The sequence below is a fragment of the Garra rufa genome, chromosome 2 (genome assembly GCF_049309525.1).
Source record: "Garra rufa chromosome 2, GarRuf1.0, whole genome shotgun sequence".
Taxonomy (NCBI): domain Eukaryota; kingdom Metazoa; phylum Chordata; class Actinopteri; order Cypriniformes; family Cyprinidae; genus Garra; species Garra rufa.
The window spans coordinates 37,433,655-37,450,616 of NC_133362.1; the positions used below are offsets into that span (position 1 = coordinate 37,433,655).

Consider the following 16,962-nt stretch of genomic DNA (forward strand, 5'->3'; position numbering starts at 1 on the left):
AAGTCAGAATTGCGAAATATAAACTAAGAATTTTTAGTCAGAGTTTATAACTCCCAACTCTAATTTATAAACTCGCACTTGTGAGAAAAAAGTTGCAATTGCAAATTATTATTCTAATTTTTTTTTTTTGTGATTGCGAGTTTGAATTGCATCATATAAACTCTCAATTGTGAGTCCTAAAGTCAGAATTGCGAAATATAAATTAAAATAAAATTTCTGATTGATCCTAAAATATATCAGTGCCTTTGTTTTGTCTCAAGATGCACACCAGTAATGTTTTTTATTCTAACCACGTTTATGAAAATTGCTTAACCCTTTCAGTGGTGAGTTTAAAATATTCTAGTGGACCCCCGAGAGTGAGTTTTTTTTTAAGCGACCGTTATTTTAGAACGTTCGTCCCTTTTGTTTCCATGGCGACGCGTCATACTTGTCACGTGACACAACACAGTCACAATAACACTGTATGACGGATGGATCGCTTTAATTTCGTTTTTCCTTTTTTATCCAGAATACTCACACACTTGCTTACCATGCCTTGAACTATCTAATATTCCGATTCACAAATATGTGTGAATTAGTATGATTCGTCGTTTAAACCCCTATGTAAATGATCTGGATCGTGATTTGTAACGTGAGATGGGCGCGGCCATGTTTGTTCGCGCTGCAGTTCAGAGTCCTGTCAGCCGCGTTTACATCACGTACATTCATCTGTTTCTCCCGAAATACATGCAAGTAAGTGGCTGGTGAACTAGAAGAGGAATAGAGTGAACCTTTTAGTTACTTTGCCTATGTGTATGTGATAGAAATAAAACACATCGGCAAATTATATTTGAATAGATGGTTATTTGCTGCTTCCATAGACCTATGTGTGTATTTTACAAACTCTAAATGTCTCCTTTTACTAGTACTTATGTGTATTTAAATGTCTGAAACCTAAAATAAGCGTTATGTGGTTAAAAACACTGCATAGTTGTGATTGTATGACAAGTGCAGAGCTCGTCCGTCTCTGGCTCAGCGCCAGCCATCGCGCCAAAGCGCAGTTTGAATTTGTCAGCTGCGTGACGTCACCGAACGTTCCAAATCCCATATGTGGGACCGTACTCCCAGGGGCACAAAAATTAGAATCCCATATGTGGGACCGTACTGCTCAAAGGGTTAAATGTCCTAATTGAACTTTGGCCTAATCTTGGCTCGGTCTAAACCCTGTCTGTGAAACCGGGCCATAAAGTCAGAATTTTTAGTCAGAGCTTATATCTCACAATTCTAACTTAATAACTTGCAGTTGCGATTTTTTTTTTCTTCTGCACAATTGCGAGTTTATATCATACAATACTGACTTTATTACTCGCAATTGTGAGTTTATATTTCACAATTATGAGAAAAAAAAGTCAGAATTGTGAGATAAAAAGTCGCAATAACCTTTTTCTTATTTTTTATTTTGTGGTGGAAATAGTAGTGTTAAGTAGTGGTTAATGTTTGCTATACAAATGTCAACAACTATTTGTTTTTGTCATTTACGTTTATACAACTTGACACAAGCACTAAATGAGTTAGTCGTTAATTGTAATATTAGTGGTGTCAAACTCTTTCAGATTATGAGAAATGCTGAAAAGTTGGTGTATATTGTGCTTTTAAGTGTTTGGGCAGAGGAGTAAAACAAAAACTGAACTAGATTAAACCCCAGAGTTATTGGGCCTTGTATCTAATAACGAAAGAAGACTGGACATTACATACCATTATGAAACCAGACCTGTTCATAAATAGGGTTTTTAGTGGCCAATACTGACTAGCCTTTGAGATGTTGTGCTCAAGTGGGTGATCTGGTTTGTTTCTTTTCCCTATAATTTACTGTCATTTTTCTGGCATTCCTATTTGTGAGAAAACATGCATGCAAACAAATGCTCGATCCTGAGATGCCAACGTTTCTTGAAATCCCCAAGGAAGCGTTTGTGGAGTCTCAGAGGTGCTTCTGGAGGAAAAGCATTGCTGTGTGATTACACGGCTCCACCGGCAACCACTAAGCCCGTTACGAGGTGTTGATTGTGGGGCGTTCGACGGCTGCCTTTTGAAGGTTTCTCCTTGTGTTTAGGGGAGTGTATTCCTGAGTGAGGTGTGTGTGTGTGTGCCCGGGCGCTCTGTGTGGTTTGGATTGTTTGATCTGGCCTGTTCGGTCCAGCGCGTCTGGTATAACGGTACTTTTCATAACGAGAGCCTCGCATTTTTCTCCGCTCTCAAAGTGGGCGTCCTGCACACGCTTGGGCAGCTCCTGCTATGTGTTTGTGTGTGTATTCAACCGAGGCCTGCAGTGTAATTACAGTGCTTGCTTAGGCAAGCATCTCTATTATTATTGCTCATACTTTGGAATAGGGTTTTGAACAAACCTTTAACATGAAATATTAATCGTTGTTGTTGTGTAACTCATCCAGTACTGTTTACGCTACGAACATTGTACTACAAACATGAATGATTCCTCAAATTGTACTGTGGCTTACTGAGATTTTATTTCGTAAGCACAGCTTTGCGAATAAGACATCTAAATCTGAAGGAAGTCCATTTTGCTTATAAAGTCTGCATTTATTTGACCAAAAATATAGTAAAAAATGGTAATATTTTTACAATTTGAAAAACTGTTTTCTATTTAAATATACTTTAAAATGTAATTTATTCCGGTGATGCAAAGCTGAATTTTCAGCATCATTACTCCAGTTTTCAGTGTCACATGATCCTTCAGAAATCATGCAAATATGCTGATTTGCTGTGATAAACATTTGTTTATTATTATTAAAATTTGTGCTGCTTAATATTGTTTTTGGAAACTGATGCTCACTTTAATTTAGTCCTTTTAATTTTCTTTACTTGGTCATAAAAGATCTTTAAAAAGTCTTAAATGTAACTTGATAAAACCTGAAGAAGCCCTGAACATTTTAAATAATACTGCAGCTGAAGTGCTAATAATTTGCAACTGTTTAGAAATATTTTAAAAACAAAATACGTGACAAAAAAGGTAATCATACACAAACTAAAGTTAAAACTGAAAATATAAAATTGAAAGCTGATTGAAAACAGCAGTAATAACGTAAGAAACATTGTTTATTATTGTTAAATTTGTGCTTCTTAATATTGTTAATATTGTTTTTGGAAACTGATGTTCTCTTTAATTTAATTCAGTCCTTTAATTTTCTTTACTTGGGCATAAAAGGTCTTTAAAAAGTCGTAAATGTAACTTGATAAAACCTGAAAAAACCCTGAAAATGTTAAATAATGCTGCAACTGAAGTACTAATACCTTGCAAGTGTTTAGAAATGTTTTAAAAACAAAATACATGACAAAAAAGACAATCATATACAATTATTAAAAAAACAAACTAAAGTTAAAACTGAAAATATAAAAATGAAAGCTGATTAAAAATAGTGGTAATAACATACAAATAATACTTAAATAACACTTGTCGTAGTTATTGTCTAGCCTGTTCGGAATAACAATGTAATTTATTCCGGTGATGCAAAGCTGAATTTTCAGCATCATTACTCCAGTTTTCAGTGTCACATGATCCTTCTGAAATCATGCAAATATGCTGATTTGCTGTGATAAACATTTGTTTATTATTATTAAAATTTGTGCTGCTTAATATTGTTTTTGGAAACTGATGTTCTCTTTAATTTAGTCCTTTCATTTTCTTTACTTGGTCATAAAAGGTCTTTTAATAAGTCTTAAATTTAACTTGATAAAACCTGAAGAAACCCTGAACATTTTCAATAATACTGCACCTGAAGTACTAATAACTTGCAACTGTTTAGAAATATTTTAAAAACAAAATACATGACAAAAAAATTCAAACAATCATAAACGATTATTAAAAAAACAAACTAAAGTTAAAACTGAAAATATAAAAATGAAAGTTGATTGAAAATAGCGGTAATAACATACAAACAATACTTCAATAACACTCGTTGAGTTGTTGTCTAGCCTGTTCGGAATAAAAATGTAATTTATTCCTGTTATGCAAAGCTGAATTTTCAGCATCATTACTCCAGTTTTTAATGTCAAATGATTCTTTCAGTAATCACTTTAATATGCTGATTTGCTGCGCAAGAAACATTTTTTTAACTATCAAAACTTGCTGCTTAATATTGTTTTTGGAAACCATGACTGACAAGCAAGTCAGACTGTATGATTACACAACGACTGTTTATAAAAACTGATGTTTATCTTCACAACTTTTCCGCTGTAGTATAACTTGGCTGTAGTCTGACATTTTCCCCGAATGAGTTTTTAAATTCAATTAATTTTATGGTCTGTGCTTTGAGATCACATTTGGATGTAATTTGCTTTTTAGATTGCTTTGAAAACTGTGGATAATATCACATCAGAGAAAACCTAAACAAAAATGTCTGAGAGACACTGGGAACCGCACAAACTTGGAAACCAGCAGTCCTGGGAGCCAATGTCTTGTTCGGAATTCCACAACAAGGTCTTATGTGGGTTTGTGTGTAATCTGTGTGTGTGTGTGTTTTAGGAGTGGGAGCGCTATGCTACAGCAGTTGCCAGCACAATGGCTGAAGGAGGTTCTTGAGGAAGTAAAATCCAGTGACCCCTCCTCAAAACTGTGTGCAACTCGCCGCAGTGCGGGAATACCCTTCTATATACAGGTTAGTTCCTTGGACCTTCTTTATGTATGGCACAGACCACTAGATTCCCCCAGTATGCCAGACTTCTTCAATCATTTAGTCTGCTTAACTGCCACTCCTTTCTTACTGTATAATCTGAATAAAGACTGTAAACTGACATACTTTAGGTAGGAAACAGACTCAGCTTTCAAATCTAGTCATTTTGTAAGAAATTCAAACAATAAATACTGTTTTGTAGCCCTTTAATGTGTTGTGACAGATCACTGTAGAGTCTCTTCCTCTTTACTAGTTGTAGCATCAAATAAACGTGAATGAACACCAGAAGGTATCGCATTTAAACCACGGAAAGACGTCAATGCACACAGCTTTTCAAGTTCAAGACCACTGACATTAATCTACTCTTCTATCTGGTTTGTTTGTCTGACAAAAATGGTAGATTCGGTGTTATGATTGGTCAGATCGCCTGTCAATCAAACTCTTAGCAAAGGGTCAATTTTTAATGGGGGGAAAAAGGGTTTTAGGGTTTTATTAGTGGCACGATAGTGGAACCCTTTTTATTATTGGACATACAGTTGAGGTCAAAAGTTTACATACACCCAGCAGAATCTGCAAATTGTTAATTATTTTACCAAAATAAGAGGGATCATACAAAATGCGTACTATTTTTTTTTTCATTTAGTACTGACCTGAATAAAATACTTCAGATAAAAATGACCCTGTTCAAATGTTTATATACTGTACACTTGATTCTTATTGCTTTGTTGTTACCTGAATGATCCACAGCTGTGTTTTTATGTTCAGTGATGAGTCTCTTGTTTATCCTGAACAGTTAAACTGCCCGCTGTTCTTCAGAAAAATCCTTCAGGGCCCACAAATTCTTGGTTTCTCAGCATTTGTGTATTTAAACCCTTTTTAACAATGACTGTCTGATTTTGAGATCCATCACAGATCCTTTTCACACTGAGGACAACTGAGGGACTCATATGCAACTATTACAGAAGGTTAAACGCTCACTGATGCTCTAAACAGAAAAACGATGCATTAAGAGCCAGGGGTGAAAACTTTTGAACAGAATAAAGATGTGTACATTTTCTTAATTTGCCTAAATATCATATTTTTCCATTTAGTACTGCCCTTCAGAAGCTGCAGAAGATACTTGCATGTTTCCCAGAAGACAAAATAGGTTAAATTTACCCTGATCTTTAAATTCAAAAAGTTTTAACCCCCAGCTCTTAATGGTTTTTCCTTCGGGAGCATCAGTGAGCGTTTGAACCTTCTGTAATAGTTGCATGTGAGTGCCTCAGTTGGCCTCGGTGTAAAAAGATGGATCTCAAAATCATACAGTCATTGTTGAAAAATGTTCAAATACACAAAAATGCTGAAAAACCAAATCATTTGTGGGACCTGAAAGATTTTTCTGAAGAACAGCGGGCAGTTTAACTGTTCAGGACAAACAGTTGATTCATGAACAACTATCACTAAACAAAAAAACAAAAAACAGCTGTGGATCATTCAAGTAAGAACACAGTATTAAGAATTAAGTGAATGTAAACTTTTGAAAAGGGTAATTTTTATAAATTCAACTTATTATTTTCTCTTGTGGACTATATGTAAACATCTTTTATCTGAAATGTCTAATTCAGGTCAGTACTAAATAAAAACATGCATTTTGTATGATCCGTCTTATTTTGGTAAACTAATTAACATTTTGCAGCTTCTGCAAGATGTATTGTAAACTTGATCTCAATTGCACTTATTAATTGAAAAAACTGATCACATTTGACAAATACTCCTTCAAATAGGGTATTTTTACAGTGACATACACTACTGTTTAAAAAAGTATTGAGTCAGAAAGGTTTTTTCAACGATTATTCAGCATTAAAATGATTTAAACAGTAGAGACTTGCATTATCACAAATTTTGCTTGAAATAAATGCTGTTCTATCTATTGTACTTTCTATTAAACTTGTTCAATTGAACTTTCTAGAAGTATTCTTGTAGCTTCGTAACATTAAATTTGAACCACAGATGGCTCATGGACTATTTTATTAATGTCCTGACTACCTTTCTGGGTCTTGAACATTTCAGTTGCATTACTGTCTATGCAGTGTCAGAAAGCTCTCATCAAAAATATCTATCCCTTCATGAAGAAGAAAGAGACTTCTATGATGGTTCAGTTGCGGCACCATTTAGCAGGGGCTATGCGGTCATAAATTAACTTTTGTAATCCTAACTATAAAATTCACAATAAAAATGTGTGATGTATTAGTTGCATAGTACCTCCAAAAGAGTCATACTTACGCAAACAAGTAATAATCTGACAATCTCTGAAGATTCCCACCACAAGGAATTGGGTTTATTAGTGTTATTTAAACATCTGCGGATCGGTAATTGATTCCATATAGTTTTTATGATGGAGATCTTCCCCTGTGGACAGTCCTCTGATAGGTCAGAATAGCTGAATACTGAAGTCAAGGAAAAATGGGCTTTGGATCTGAAACGCAAGACAATGAGAGGGTTTTAGGCAAGAATAAGACAGGGGGAGGATGGATAGACTCAACACCTGGCATAAGCGCACATTCCTGCGGTATGTCCCGGAAAAGATGGTCTTACGTGATGAGTTCACACCCTTTGGCATGAGGACAAAAGAACAGAGGCTGTATTCGGTTACATACTCTGAGTCATTTTTCCTCTGTCATGCTGTCATTCACTGTCACCATCTCAAAGGAATGTCCCGTCTGAAATACAGCTTAAAGGACAAGTTCACCTAAAAATGAAACTTCTGTCATCGTTTACCCAGCCCCATGTCAAATGTGTGGGAACTTGGCTGTTAATCTTTTCGTATGTGACAGCTGTAATAATGTTGTCTCTTTGTAGGCCCTGCTGTCCTCTGAACCCAAATCATCCAGCTGTGGACTCCTGAAAATGACCATGAGATCTCTGACTGCATTGGCCATGCCTTCCAATGATGGAGATACTGAGAGCAGCTCTGTGCCACAGGTGGACACTCACACACTTTATCTAAAAGAGGAGAATATTAGTAAAATCAGGCATGTTTAATAGCTCTTTGTTTTTATGTACATGCAGGTCCACGCTCTGAACATCCTGAGGGCTTTGTATCGAGACACGCGTCTGGGGGAGAACATTGTGCCATTTGTTTCAGAAGGCATGCAAGCTGCTATACTGGGTTTCACTTCTCCTATTTGGGCCGTGAGTAAACCCTTTTCCTTCTTTCTATAGTTCCTTCAATAACAAAAAAGTACGTTTTTTCATTTTGTAAAACTCTTAAAGTAACTTGTAAATAACATGGTATGTACCACAAAGTGTATGTCACTATCACTGCACCATGGTTCTTTTGTTATTCTTTGTGGTTCTTTACAAGTCCTTACAACTGTTTTTACTGTATTTTGGATCTAAATGTAGCCTTGGTGAGCAAAAAAAGTTTTAAAGGGTTAATTCACCCAAAAAATTAAAATTAGCCCATTATTTAATCACCCTCAAGCCATCCTAGGCGTATATTTCTTTCTTCTTTCAGACGAATCCATTCAGAGTTGTATTAAAAAATGTCCTTTTTCAAGCTCTTTCAAGCTTTATCATGGCAATAGGCGGGTGTTTGTCTTCAACAGGTCAAAACAAGTCCAGTAAAGTGCATCCATCCATAATAAAAAGTGCCTTACATGGCTCTGGGGGGTGAATAAAGGCCTCCTGTTGTACACAGAAGCCGTTCTGAGTGAACGATGTAGGATGCCGGTATTGCGCATGCGCCTTTAAAGGAACACGCCACTTTTTGGAAATAGGCTCATTCTCCAACTTCCCCCGAGTTAATAAGTTGATTTTTACCGTTTTGAAATCCATTCAGCCGTTCTCCTGTATCACTTTTAGCATAGCTTAGCATAGATCATTGAATCCTATGAGACCAATAGCATCGCGTTCAAAAATGACCAACGAGTTTCGATATTTTCGATATATATTTTAGAAACTTGACTCTTCTGTAGTTATATCGTGTACTAAGACCAGCGGAAAATGTAAAGCTGCGATTTTTCTAGGCCGATAAGATTAGGAACCACTACCATTCCGGCGTAATAGTCAAGGAAGTTTGCTGCCGTAATATGGACGCAGCAGGCGCAGTAATCTCACGCAGCACATCGCAGCACAATGTGACCAACTGCATGCACAGGGAGCGTTCCTCGTTGGAAGTTATCTAGCTGGGAACTAATTTCAGGCGCTGCGTGATATTACTGCGCCTGCTGCGTCCATTTTACGGCAGCAAAATTCCTTGACTATTACGCCAGAATGGGAGTGTAGTTCCTAATCTTATCGGCCTAGAAAATCGCAGCTTTCCGCCGTTCTTAGTACACGATATAACTGCAGAAGAGTCAAGTTTTAAATAGAACAAATATCAAAACTCGTTGGTCATTTTTGAACGAGATGCTATTGGTCTCATAGGATTCAATGATCTATGCTAAGCTATGCTAAAAGTGATACAGGAGAACGGCTGAATGGATTTCAAAACGGTAAAACTCAACTTATTAACTCGGGGGGAGTTGGAGAATGAGCCTATTTCCAAAAAAAATGGAGTGTTCCTTTAAGTCTCGTGAAAACCAATGTTTGTTTCCAGGAGCAAAGAAAGCAAAGACTCACTACTTCAGAAAAAAGAAAAACCAGTCCCTCTTGCCTTTTATTGAAATCCTTCATCGGAATCCTTCCTTTGTTCGTCACTTCTGAGCGACGTCCTACGTTATCTGCCCAGAGATGCTTCCGTGTACAACAGTGAGCGCAAGCTAGATTAAAGTGATTATTACTATTAAATATGGATATTTTTCTTACAAATACACATTGATTTACTACAGGAGGCCTTTATTCACCTCCCGGAGCCGTGTGAGGCACTTTTTATTATGGTGGATGCGCTTTATTTGACTTCTTTTAACCTGTTGAAGAGAAACACCTGCCTATGCCATGATAAAGCTTGAAAGAGCTAGAACATGTTTTATTAAAACTCTGATTGCATTTGTCTGAAAGAAGGAAGTCATATACACCTAAGATGGCTTGAGGGTGAGTAAATAATGGGCTAATTTTCATTTTTGGGTAAACTAACCCTTTAAAGCTTAAATCGTACTGAGTAACCTTTCAAGTTTTAAAAGGTAGTGTAGACTTTGTGTAATATCTATGATAAGTGAAACGGTAGGAAATGTGTATCATTTGAAGGTTTAAAAACTGTGAATTTAGTGGATTTGAATTGCTAAAACCTATTTTATGAAGTCAGCTCAGTCATTTTTAACAAAACACTCTTGGTCCGCTTCCAAACAAACTCTGTTGTGGTTCCAAAGAAATATGAATGCACACAGACCAAATACTTCTAAACGAACCAAAAACAGGAAGTAATGACAAGATGCAATGCTATGCGACAGGGTTTCACGAAGGGAACAAGCTGTGTATCCAAAACAAATGAGCAGAGGGCAAACGTGGACCAGCGAGGAGGTCAAGTGCCTTTTTATGAGCTCTATGTGAGTTTGCAGGAGGTGAAAATAAAATCACATGCACGCAACAATAAACACGCTTAGTTCAGCATTGTGTGTATTCGACTTATAGTGGCGATTAGCGACTGATCAGTGAATGGGTACTTTGTCATACACCCGCAGTGCCGCTTTAAGTCGAGCGCACCTTTTCCTTTTGTTTGGAGTGTTCGGTGAGTTCCGTCCAATCAGGTTGTGAACGTATCACTATGCCTTAAGGTTCAATATCTTTAGGTTCACTTTTCAAAAATGCCAGTGTGAACGCTAAGCGGAGCAGGACCTAATGTGTCATTTTCCTTTTTGGTCCGGACCAAATGAACCAAACAAACTGAAATACAAGTGTGAACACACCCTTAAAAAAAATGTAAGTATTAAGTTATCCCATAAAATTGTCATTACCGTAACTAACCGAAACACGTCATCACTGTTTTGGTAGTGACAAAAGGGAAAACATAATACTTTATCTGGGGGAAATAGCTAAATTTTGGTACAGTTATGCAAATTTTTAGTATTTTTATTAAAGTAGTATTTTGGGATGTGGGTTAAAATTCTGTAATGTGATGTGGTCGCTACCGAAACATTACGGTCACTGCCGAAAATGTGCAGTCACGACTGAAACGTGGGATGTTTCGTCTAAAAGAAAGTATACTGAATTATCAAATAAGATGTTCTGATAGTGTTTGGTTCAATGTATATTTTAAATACCTATCTTTTTCCCTTTTACAAAAAAAAGTTTGGATTCAAAATACCAAAAATCTCATAAATTGCACTTGAAATATTGTTCATTTGTAACTACTGATTTACCTCTGAAAACTTTTGAATAAAATCGCAAAAAACGTATTTATAAGGCAGATGTTAACAAAATATTAATAGGTCAATATAACCCTTCTCATTAAATTATTATTACTGTGTTTCGGTAAATATTCCAAAACCCTCTGTAAATACTATGAGAAATAACTGCACATTTACTAGAAATTTGCATGCTTACAAAATTTGTGGTAATGGTTTCAACTCTGACTTGGCACCAGTTCAGTAGAATGGCCCGTATATACAAGCACTCTGTATCAACTATATGAAACCCTAGCATCATTTCTTTCAAGACACCACTTGGTTTGATGTTATGATATTTACACATTTCTGAGTCTGACTGAGTATTCAGATATTCAAACATACGCATGCATTGCACAGACTAAATATATTTCACTCCTTATTTTATTAGGAGGATTTAAAGTATATAATTCTCTCTCTCCAGTGTTGCTTGCCTTTTCAGTCTTTTCTCACGCTCATTTGTTCACTGTTCCTCACGTACACTACCCTGTCAGGCCATATGTTGCTGAGGCACTGACAGGTTAATAATTAAAGTGAATGAGAACACGGGGGACAGGAGCTGTACGTGCGGACACACACACACACACACACACACACACACACACACACACACACACACACACACACACACACACAGATACAGCTGTGCGGTGGTCCTGGCCGGTTGCCCTAGATTGCTCGCTTTGATCACCTCCACATGGGCGACACGGCTCCTACAGGTCACGATGGCGACAACTCCAGGTCACATTCCTGTACTCTCCTCCCTCATACCTGTCTATCTGCCTTAACGGCTCTTTCATGCATCTCTCCTCACTTCATTTTCTTATCAGTTCATTCCTTTTGAGTCCTTCCCCCCCGCTCCCACTCGTTCCTTACTCTCAGGATGTCGGAAGATCTGCTACTGTTGGCGTTTTCCCTTTTTTACAGCAGCGCTCATGCCAGCAGGCTTTACTGTAGAGTACAGTAAGCCTAATCCTTCCCAGAATGCAGCAGTCGGTCACAGAGAACACACACAGTTTTCTTGTAGTCTGTGAGGAATGTTTCTTAAGCTGACATTAAAATGTGATTAAAAGTTATGAGCCAGTAACACTTCGAACATTTTAGTTTGGTGTGTCCAGCATTACTTTAGCCACATAAGATTGTGATTTGAAGGCCTTGTCCAGTTCCTGGAACAAGATGTCATCAGACCCTGCAAATCCTGCATGACTTTGGTTCTGTGACTCTTGTACACCCTTGAGCTGCAAGACCAATTTTTGCTTTGTAATCGTCTCGAGGGCCATCATCATGTGCTCTGACTCACTACTCACTCATGTTAAAGAGGTCATATCATATTTTTTATTACATTTTCTCCCCGAGGTCCACTTAAAGAAAATAATCCACCCAATTTTCCTCTTCGCTCACCATGAAGTTGTTCCAAACCTGTATGAAAGAAGATATTTTGAACAACACTGGAGCTCATTGATGTTTGTATGAATACAAAACAACAGACACGTTTCTAAAAATATGTAAATACACAACCAGTCAAAAGTTTTTGAACAGTCAGATTTTTTTTAAAGAAGGCTGTTTCTGTTTACCAAGCCTGCATTTATTTGATCCAAAGTACAGCAAAAACAGTACAATTTTGAAATATTTTTTACTATTTTAACTGTTTTCTATAAGATTATGTTTTAAAATATAATCTATTCCTGTGATTTCAAAGCTGAATTACTCCAGTCACGTGATCCTTTAGAAATCATTCTAATATTCTGATAGGCTGCTGAATTTTTTTATTTATTTATATTTATATTTATTATTATTATTATTATTATTATTATTACTATTATTGTTATTATGTTGAAAACAGCCGAGTAAAATATGTTTTCAGTTTTTTTGATATATAGAAAATTCAGAAGAACAGCATTTATTTGAAATAAAAATATTTTGTAACATAACAAATGTCTTTATCATCACTTTTGAGCAATTTAAAGCACCCTTGCTAAATAAAAGTATTAACTTCTATAGTTTCTTTCAAAAAAAAAAAAAAATTGTACTGACTCCGAGCTTTTGAATGGTATAGTGTATTATGTTACAGAAGCTTTTTATTTTATATAAAATATAATTTTAATTTTTACATTTTTTTTAATAATTTTTATAATTTTAAAATATGTTCAAATAGAAATAAGTTATTTTAAATAGTAAAAAAATAAAATTAAATAAAATTAAATTATAATAATGTGCACAAAAAAAGTCTTACAAGACATAAGAGTGTGGGATTTTTTTTTTTTTTTTTTTGGTGAACAATTATTTTAATGTGTGGATACTTCAATAGTGTTTCTGCACCAAAAGTTATTTAAAATATAATCCATTCCTGTGATTTCTGATTTGCTGCTATATGTATATATATATATGTGTGTGTGTGTGTGTGTGTGTGTGTGTGTGTGTGTGTGTATATATATATGTATGTGTATGTATATATATATATATGTGACCCTGGACCACAAAACCAGTCTTAAGTCGCTGGGGTATATTTGTAGCAATAGCCAAAAATACATTGTATGGGTCAAAATTATTGGTTTTAATTTTATGCCAAAAATCATTAGGATATTAAGTAAAGATCACGTTCCATGAAGATTTCTTGTAAAATTCCTACTATAAATGTATCAAAATGTAATTTTTGATTAGTAATACACATTGTTAAGACCTTAATTTGGACAACTTTAAAGGTGATTTTCTCAGTATTTTAATTTTTTGCAACCTCAGATTCCAGATTTTAAAATAGTTGTATCTCGGCCAAATATTGTCCTATCCTAACAAACAATACACCAATAAAGCTTATTTATTGAGCTTTCATATGATGTATACATCTCAGTTTTGTAAAATTTAACCTTATGACTGGTTTTGTGGTCCAGGGTCACATATATATGTTAAACAGCTGAGTAGAATTTTTTTCAGGGTTCTTTAATATATACAAAGTTCAGAAAAACAGCATTTATCTGAAATAGAAATCTTTTGTAACATTACCAATGTCTTTATCATCACTTTTGAGCAATTTAAAGCACACTTGCTAAATAAAAGCATTAAGTTCTCTGATTGCTTTCTCAAAAAAATAAAAAAAAATAATTAATTAATAAATTGTATGGACTCCAAGCTTTTGAATGGTATAGTGTTACAGAAGCTTTTTATTTTATATAAAATATAATTTTAATTACATTTTTTTTAATCATTTTTATAATTTTAAAATATGTTCAAATAGAAATAAGTTATTTTGAATAAAAAATTGAATAAAATAAAATAAAATAAAATTATAATAATATAGAATAATTAAGTCTTACAAGACACAAGAGTGAGGGATTTTTTTTTTTTTTTTTTGGTGAACAATTACTTTAATGCAGGGGTCACCATACTCGGTCCTGGAAGCCCGGTGTCCCTACAGAGTTTAGCTCCAACCCTAATTAAACACACCTGAACCAGCTAATCAAGGTCTTAATAGGTATACTTGAAACTTCCAGACAGCTGTGTTGAGGCAAGTTGGAGCTAAACTCTGCAGGACACTGGCCCTCCAGGATCAAGTTTGGTGACCCTTGCTTTAATGTGTTGATACTTCAATAGTGTTTCTGCACCAAAAGTTATTTAATTTTCATGAGTGTTTTTCTGTAACATTTTATTTCATCAAACAGGCCATTTTTTGCTGCTGTGAATTTTGGTAAAATTTTACAAGCAAAAAGTCCATCGTCTCTTGTCAGTATAGTAGAGATATACTTTATGAAGCACAGCTCACACAGAAGCCACCTTCTGCATGGGGAAATCTGGCTATAGAAGTTAATATGTTGTTGATTTTATTTACATATCAGTCTGTTAGTATATCACTGGCCTACAATTCTCAGCAGTCCTTTTGCATTTAGGATTATTAGATTATTATGAGCGTCACAATTATTTTATGTAATATTGTGCGTCAAAGCTTGAATGATAAATGTTCATGGAGTAAAGGTTTGCCTTGTTGTCATTTTCTCCATCCTGTCCTCTTTCTAGGTGAGGAACTCCTCGACACTCCTGTTCAGCACTCTGATTACGCGGATATTCGGGGTGAAGAAGGGAAAAGATGAGCACTCCAAAAAGAACAGGTGTGACTTCAATTGTTTTATGTACCACTCCTAACTACACTGTAAAAAAAAAAAACACACACACATTAATATTACACATTATTAATATAAAACACTCCCACTAAACAATTAAAGGTTGCCTAACTTGTGTATGAGTTAGTTGCACAAACTCAAAAGGCCTTATGTGACCCTGGACCACAAAACTAGTCTTAAGTAGCACGGGTATATTTGTAGCAATAGCCAAAAATACATTGTATGGGTTCAAATTATTGATTTTCCTTTTATGCCAAAAATCATTAGGATATTAGGTAAAGATCATGTTCCATGTAGATATTTTGTAAATTTCCTACCACAAATATATAAAAACTTAATTTTTGATTAGTAATATGCATTGCTGAGAACTTCAAAGGTTCAAAGATTTTTTTTTTTTTGCTTCCTGAGTTTCTAGGTTTACAAATAGTTGTATCTCTGATTAGTAATATGCATTGCTAAGAACTACATTTGGACAACAAGATTCAATTTCTCAATATTTTGAAATTTTTTTTTTGCACTTTTATATTCCAGATTTTCAAATAGTTGTATCTCAACCACATATTGTCCTAACAAACCATACATCAATGGAAAGCTTATTCAGCTTTCACATATAGAGTTTATTTAAAAGGTCATATATAGTATAGAAAATACATTTATAAAACTTGCTCTTTGCAATTTAAGAAACTCCACCAAAGTGAAAACTACTTACCATAATGATGAAACAAAAAACGTATTAAACAGAACTTATTAAAAACATAAACAGAGCCCATTTTAAAAACAAATATTTAACCAAAACTAAAAATTATGAGTGATTAGTGATCAAAACTCAGCCTGGTAGTTTGACCAAAGTTGATATTCTAGGTTTTTGCTGTTTAATATTTTAAGTTGCTCATACTAAATGGCCTAAAATACACTTATGTAGTTTCAACATTTTCTACAATTGGTCAACCTTCAAAATAGAGTTTGCCTCACAGAATAAAAGTTGGAAATCTTACTCTGTACTCGTCCTATCGTCCGTGACTCTGTACTGTTACTGTTTGAACAAAAATGCTTCAGTTTATGCTGTTGCAACCTATTGTACTAATGTAATATGAAATATTATACTACGGGGCCATTGAACGCTTGAATCTGATTGGCTGACGAAAGTTCTAATGGTGTGCATTATTTTCCGAGAAAACGCACGCCGAACGTAGTTCCAGGCAGCACTTGACCGCATTACATGTCCATATCACTTCGCCACACGATTTCAGTTATTCAAAGGTCCTTACAGCCAAAAACAGCAAAATAACCAAAACCCACAAAGACACTGACCAAACAAATAAACACAGTAAACAATAGGATAAAAACAACTGATTATTTCCATGTTTTTGCCACAATATTATGTTTTATTATGTACCGAAAAGCACATACTCTATTTCTCCCACTCTCCCTTTTTTACAGACGCACATACAGTTTGCACACGTTAGCATACGTGCTAATTTTGTTAGCGCTGTTCTGATGATTAACAACTTAAAAACTACATGGCAGTTCCCACAAGTGAGGTAACAACAGTGTGGTCTTGAAGAAAATGAACTTAAAGTTTCACTATTAGTAGAGACGATGCTGCCAATCACTTTTGAAAAACGCACAGACTTGAGAGAGATAATTCGCAAGCTTAATATCTCTCTCCCTCTCTCTTTCTGTCTGTCTGCTTTCTGTAGGTCTGTCTGAACTTAAGTATTAACTGCATTAGTTTTTATCAACAGCTCAAGTGTTCTAAAATGTTGTTTTGGAATTGGCGACGAAGGCATTAGATGAGATGCGTAAGAAATTAATCCTACTCACAATAGCATTTTAAGGACAAAAAATGGATGAATGTCCTGAAATATATCATCTGATCGA

The 16,962-nt window shown here is 35.2% G+C and overlaps 1 protein-coding gene across 1 annotated transcript in view; it reads left to right on the plus strand.

The window, feature by feature from the left end:
* thada (THADA armadillo repeat containing) overlaps positions 1-16,962 on the plus strand; it is a 195,221-nt gene that overhangs the window by 46,776 nt on the left and 131,483 nt on the right. The window contains exons 23-26 of the mRNA XM_073834661.1: positions 4,517-4,649; positions 7,506-7,628; positions 7,716-7,838; positions 14,978-15,069. Coding sequence (XP_073690762.1) covers positions 4,517-4,649; positions 7,506-7,628; positions 7,716-7,838; positions 14,978-15,069 — 471 coding nt within the window. The remainder of the gene's footprint in view (positions 1-4,516; positions 4,650-7,505; positions 7,629-7,715; positions 7,839-14,977; positions 15,070-16,962) is intronic.